Below are 6,614 nucleotides of genomic sequence, written 5' to 3'. Positions count from 1 at the left end.
AAAAAAAAAAAAAAAAGAACGTCTCTGCTCGGTTCGCCGTCCTGCTGCTGTCTCGTAAAGTTGCGCCAAAGGTTTTCCTGGTAGTTAATTCTGTTTGACTTCTGATGAAACGTGGTTTCGAGAATCTTTTGCAAATGAAAATCTGAAATCTGTCTTCAAGCCCCAAAGCTCCAGCTTCGCACATCGAGATCTCATCTTTAAAACTTTTTCACTCGGTGAAATGTTATGTAGATCATACACAGATGGATGTCGGAAAGCACTTTTTCCTGTTAATTATGAGGATTTTCCACTTACAGCTAATGAAAACATGACATTTAAAATTAGAATATTACATCAGATGAATAAAACACTATTCTTAAAAATGTGGGCTTAATGAAAAGTGCAATACTTAATATCTGCTATTTATTTTCAAAGTACTTTTAATCTGGAAAGAGAGACTCTTCATAACATTGATTATGATTATAATTCATTGAATATGACTGTAAATACCAACTAGGTTTCTTCTAAAGATGATTGGTTGCAAATAATGATTTTTTTAGTAACTGATTAGCCTATTGATTGATTACTAAATTAGTTGACGATTATTTGAATAACCGATTCATTAAGTTTCATCTGATTAATCATTTCAGTCCTAAATGCAAAATACAAGGCATTAAAACTATTTTGTATACAGTCAAAGTTAAATACATGGAAGTTTTTGGTATTAATGAATCCATCCATCTATTTTCTTTGCACCCTTGTCCCTTAATGGGGTCGGGAGGGTTGCTGGTGCCCATCTCCAGCTAACGTCTCGGGCAAGAGGCGGGGTCACCCTGGACAGGTCACCAGTCTGTCGCAGGGCAACACAGAGACACACACACTCACGCCTAGGGACAATTTGGAGAAGCCAATTAACCTGACAGTCATGTTTTTGGACTGTGGGAGGAAACCGGAGTACCCGGAGAAAACCCACCATGCACAGGGAGAACATGCAAACTCCATGCAGAAAGACCGGGGCCGGGAATCGAACCCAGAACCTTCTTGCTGCAAGGCAACAGCTCTACCAACACTGTGCAGCCCCCGTATGAATGAATTAAAACATGAAAAATGTTTGAGGTGCGAATACTTTTACAAGACACAGAGAACTAATTTATACCCATATTTGGCAAAAGTTGATCTGGAAGTTAGAAACTAAATGGAACCAGTTGAAATGATCCAGCAGCTCATTTCCATTAATGTCATTAGTGTTGATTATGGTGCAGCATAAGCCAAAACAAAGAGCTGAAACTTAATTACTAGACCGCCACTCCCCTCGAGTTCCTCCTTTAAACCACTGTTCATCCTGGACTTTCAACTTTGCGGCTCAAAATACAAGCGGCGCTCGTCTCCACCATTCTGAGTGCATAGAATCATTTATTTTTATGATGCTTGTTCCGGTTTCACTGTGAAAGTTTACCGGCAGCTCGGGGTTCCTGATGAGGACAGCGGAGAAAGAGGAAACTGTCGTTCCAAGCAGACTTGGAGTTCAGTTGTGAGTTTAAGTTGGCTAATCGAGTTGGGGGAGGAAAGAACCCAGAGTTGTAGCGTAAGCAGAATAAAAAACACACGAGGTTTGAGTCGCCTGGATGAAACCCCGCTGGTGTCTGACAAGCATCCAACGTCGCACGTTGTGATCCTTGGCGTACAAGTTCACGACTTCAGAAGGAAAAAGCGTTCGGAAACCGAGTCGGCAGAGGCTTACTGAGGAGGGAGATGGGCGCCGCGAGGTGAAACCAGAAGAGGAAGTTGGGATTTTCAGTTTTTGAATGAAAACTTCATCCGTTTTTCTTACAGATTAGATTCGTCAGGCAACTTTTTGAGCTTGCAAAAAGACTCTCTTTGCTCCATCCTCTTCATTTGTGTGTAAAATAACCTCTTTGCGTCACTGCAACCAGATTCACAAGGAATTATTTAGGAGGAGACAAAGTAGGCTCATGCTTCGAAGAAACCAAAACGTAGAAACTGAAAGTGTTTGTGGAAAACGAGGGCGGTAGAGAAGCAAAACCTCATTCTGATCCGAACGGGCGGAGGAATTTTTTTTCTTTCAGCAGAGTGACCAGAGGAAGACACCGGTGACCCTCTGTGTTCACCTCCTCCACGGTTTGCACCACACGATTACAGCAGCAGGACTTCTGCGTTCAGCTCCGAGCGGAGGCGACCGCGGCGACCGCCCCGCTCTTTGGCGTCAGGCAAACGTGAAGCACTCACATATCCCGACCAGCTGGATGAGGGACACCGTGAAGTTGTCCTCGTCGGAAACGTCCGTGTTTTTGTGCTGCTTGTAGATGCTGTACACGGTGAGGCCGAGCAGCGCCAGCAGGGACACGACGGTGAAGCAGAAGTAGGTCTTCACCAGGGCGGACAGCTCCGACCACGACTTTATCTGCAGGACGGAGGGGACGGAGAGTCTGCAACGGGCCGTGAAGAAAGGGGAGGGGGAATTGTGTTGGTGTAAAAGGCAGATCTGCTCACCGGTCCACATGGCGTCGGAATCAGACTCTGGTGTCTCGGCCTCAGGTTCGGAGACAGAAGATCTGGGCTCTGGTGCTGCTGGTTGGCCAACAACGGACTGAAAAAGTCAACACGTTCTGAAAATGTCAGATTTTCTCTTAACTAAAACCTTAAAAAGGCAAAAAAACCAAACTTGTAAACTCTTCTTCACTTGAGCAGAACCCAAATTAATTCTCACTATATCAGGAAAGCATCATGGTAAATGGACTGAACTTAAATAGCACTTTTTCCAATCATTTTGACCACTCAAAGCGCTTTGAATGGGCAATTTGGGGCACACCGACATGTGGCAGGAGGAAGCTGGAACCAAACCTGCAAACTTCCGATCACAAGACGACTACTCCACCCGGAGAGCCGCGGTTGCCCTTCAAATCATAATTTGATATTAAGGTTGAATAATACAAGCCCAGTTATGACGAGTCCATTCATCCAAGATGTGAACGCGTTGCACTTTTATATATTACAGCTTACTAAATATTGCATCTACAGTCATTCTGGATTGCTGTAGAAAACACAGTGTAAAAGTATTCGTCCGCTTTATGGATTTCTGTTACCAGTTGCCAGGTCACTTAGCCACATAAGTGCAGGACAGACTAGACAGCTTTTGGTATTTAGTCGAGTTGTCATTTTTATTTGTGAAATGATGTGAGCTTCTTAAGTGTGAAAAAAAATAGAAAGTACAACAGAAATCTGCAAGGGGGCAAAGACTTTATGACAGTTTCAAAGCATTTTTACACCGACCTGAACTGACTGTACAGTTGCTAAGTAAAGTTACTGAGTAACTAGACCACTCTTCAATTGCTCTTCAGTAGCGAATGTTTTACAAGTCTTTAAAAGTGACTCGGTGCTGTATGAGGCCTTCAGGTGCCTGTTTGACCTCCCTACCACACCTGGGCATGCTCCAGGATGTTCTGCTGAGGGGTTTCCTCCCAGACCTGGATCAAAGCATCACAAGGGGTCTGAGGATTTCATCCCAGCACCTCGTGGCAGTCGAGGTTCCTCTGGCTGGCACATGAAGGGCTGTGCAGCCCTCCAAACAAATACCCACCACATCTCCCGGTGTACTGGACTGCTTCCTTTACAGCAAACCTTCTTGACACAGATTGATGCGCCATCTTGGATGAGCTGCACTACCTGAGCAACTTCTGTGGGTCGTAGACTCTGTCTCACGCTACCTCTAGGGGTGAGGGCGCTGGTAACATGAAAATGTGATGAAGATGTCAGGACAGGAACAGAGAAATGGTCTGAGGTCACCATCTGCAGAACCATCATACAGGTTGCCTTCCTAGTTGCTTCTCATTTCCACATGCTAACTGTTCCACTTGGACAACAGCAGGTGAAACTGATTTTCATTCAGTGTTGCTTCCTAACTGGAGATGTTGATTTCCCAGCAGTGTGATTGACTTGTTGTTACAACGTGCTGTTCAGGTGTTTCCTTTATTTCGTTTTAGCGGTGTACATAAATAATCCAACAACACAATCCGTGCCGAGTTCATCCGAAATTTTACACTACAGTGTTTCATTGGGGCCAAAGAGCTCAGTGATGGTCTTGTGTAACCAGATCACCTTCTTCCACATGTTTGCTTGGCCGTCTGTAAGACTTGTTTCGAGAATCAGAGCACTGAACTATCAAAGGGCTTAAAATGACTTCTCATTCATTTAACTCATTGCGTTCACGGTTTATTTAAATTAAATTAAAGTTAAATCTATTACACTCTTATGGACTGCAGATGATTCAGACCAGATGTAGGTTGACAAAGCACATTTGGAGGTGGCGAGACTATTTTCTGTTATTTAAACTCTGACATCTTTGGCATTTTTATGCATGAATGTCTAATTCAGTCAGAGATACTTGAGTGGCTTAGAAAATTCTTGGGTTCCTAATCATTTTTCATACCCAAAGTTCAAGTTTTATTCTAGACTTTTCCCAAGATTGGAGGGGTCCGAACTCCCTTGAGCCCCCTGGGATTTCCGCCCGTGGAAAGTTGTAAGAAAATCATAGCTAGGGTCGTTATTGTTATTATCTTTAATAATAACATTTGATTAGAGGACAATTTACACAATGTTTTCTTAGATATAAAGAGAGTGACACGAGTCACACCTTTCTCTATTTTCTTGCAACACTCCCAGTTCCCAAAACCACACGTTTAAACACACCACGGACTTCCTCATGATTTCAACATTCAAGGAATGATTTCCACATTCAACAATGACTGAGAAGAAGACATTTATACGTGTTTTAATGTAGTTTCTAGCTTAATTTCCATCCACATGACTCCCATTTCCCTACAGTACAGTCTGAATTTCCTAGCTGACTGTTTCTCACTGTTTATATTCCACTGAGCTGCTGTTAGCGGTTATAACTTGATAACAGGAAAACAAGACGACATCCACAAATATCCGAACAGTTTCTGTCTGATATTTACTCACTGCGCAGCAGACGTCATGACAAAATGATAAATAAATGCATAAATGAAGCTGCTGACCTTGTTTCGTCCATTTCCCCACGGACGAACCCGGACTTTACATTCCTGCGACCTGTTTTAACCTCCGTGACCAACCCCGATCTACTCGGGCTTCCTTTAACATTTTACTCCTACATCCACAGGAAAAACTCTTCGTCACGTTTTTTTTCTGTATTTGTTCTTCCTCTACTGCCCAGAGGTGCTCCTGCCCCCTAGTGGACACAAAGAAGCAGTACTATTCAAAGCGTGCAAAAGATTTAAGATTTCAATTATAATCTTTTTTAATGTATAAATATAATTAAATATTATATATTTAATTATTTATATATATATATTTCTAAGTTGTTAATTTATAAATATCCAAAAGTTTATACTTTTTCGTCTCCACTGTGAATTGTTTTATACAGAACACAATGGCCCAATATAAAATGTTTTCCAAGGCAATGCTACCTATCAATGTCCAGACAATTATTTTTTACAATACATTTCTAAATATTTTCCCCGAAGCCTTCATTCATACATTCAAAAATGTAGCTGTCCATACCGAAGAGACATTTTGGTTTAAAAAAAAAACGAAAAAGAAAAAACTCAAGGGTATGGATAATTTTTGGCTTAATTGTAGAAGTAAAAAATACAAAGGCAATAGTGTCTAGTGAACCCTTGTTTGAAGCATTTGCAGGGGTGAAAGTAAGCGGATACGGTCAGGTACTGCTTACCCTAAAACGTTAGGGGAGAGGCTGTCTGCTGAAAAAAAATCAATGGGTTCACTGTGCAGCCGTTGTGAACCCACTAATCAGCTGTGACTGATTAGTTTTTCAAGAACAATATAAAACACAACTTAATCAGTTAATAAGTAGCTTTATTCACATTTCATATTGTTTCTGAACTGTTCGTGCTGTTCGTGAGACCCGCACGTGTTCCTCTGACTTGTTGTTTGGTGCTCTCTGGCATCTTGTTTTGAGCTCAGAGTCTGAGAGGTTTTTCTTCTATCAAACAAATTTTTTTGTCTCTTATTTATGTTGATGAGGCTTTCTTCAAAATGATAACCTTTTTCAACCTTTRTAGCTCCACTGTTGAAATGAGGCTCTAACATTCACAAATGACATTGAAATAAAATCCAGTCCAACATCTGGTTTGAGGTGATTCCTCTGGAACCTGTTGGGGGAAAAATATCCCAACTTCAGAAGATGAGCTTTAACCTAACAGAGCTCCGTGGTTCCTCCTATCAGTATGAGAGTCAGGGTGAGGAGGCGCCATGTTAGGAAGAGAAGTGGAAGCTGCAGGATCTTCAGAACAAACAGGTCGTGATGCTAGGCCTCTGTCTGGACACAGGATCAATATAACGAGTTTAAAAGCTAAAATGAATGGTTATATAATAGACATGGAAAACTGGGATGCACCCCATGCCATGATGTTCAGAATTTAGATCTCATGGCATCTCAAGGTGTCGACATTGCAGCCAGTGGGCTGACGGAAACATGGCTCCATTGTGTAGCAATTCAAGAGCTACCAAGCTTTCTCGCTTCGCAAAAAAATTGAACAGCACAGAAACTCCAAAGCACACAAACAAGCAATTTAATTCTAAACATGAGATGGGTACATTTCATAAACGTCTTCTAA

General features: G+C 41.9%; 1 protein-coding gene across 1 annotated transcript in view; it reads right to left on the bottom strand.

Moving 5' to 3' along the window:
• LOC103467033 (uncharacterized) overlaps positions 1-5,166 on the bottom strand; it is an 11,943-nt gene extending 6,777 nt beyond the window's left edge. Inside the window, exons 1-3 of the mRNA XM_008413077.2 lie at positions 5,016-5,166; positions 2,491-2,587; positions 2,227-2,401 (exon numbers count right to left, since the gene is read on the bottom strand). Of these exons, the coding sequence (XP_008411299.1) occupies positions 2,227-2,401; positions 2,491-2,587; positions 5,016-5,029 (286 nt within the window). The 5' untranslated portion in view covers positions 5,030-5,166. The remainder of the gene's footprint in view (positions 1-2,226; positions 2,402-2,490; positions 2,588-5,015) is intronic.
• Between the last annotated feature and the right edge of the window lie 1,448 nt (positions 5,167-6,614).

This window comes from Poecilia reticulata, linkage group LG7 (genome assembly GCF_000633615.1).
Source record: "Poecilia reticulata strain Guanapo linkage group LG7, Guppy_female_1.0+MT, whole genome shotgun sequence".
NCBI lineage: Eukaryota > Metazoa > Chordata > Actinopteri > Cyprinodontiformes > Poeciliidae > Poecilia > Poecilia reticulata.
This window is presented reverse-complemented; position numbering and strand designations above follow the sequence as displayed.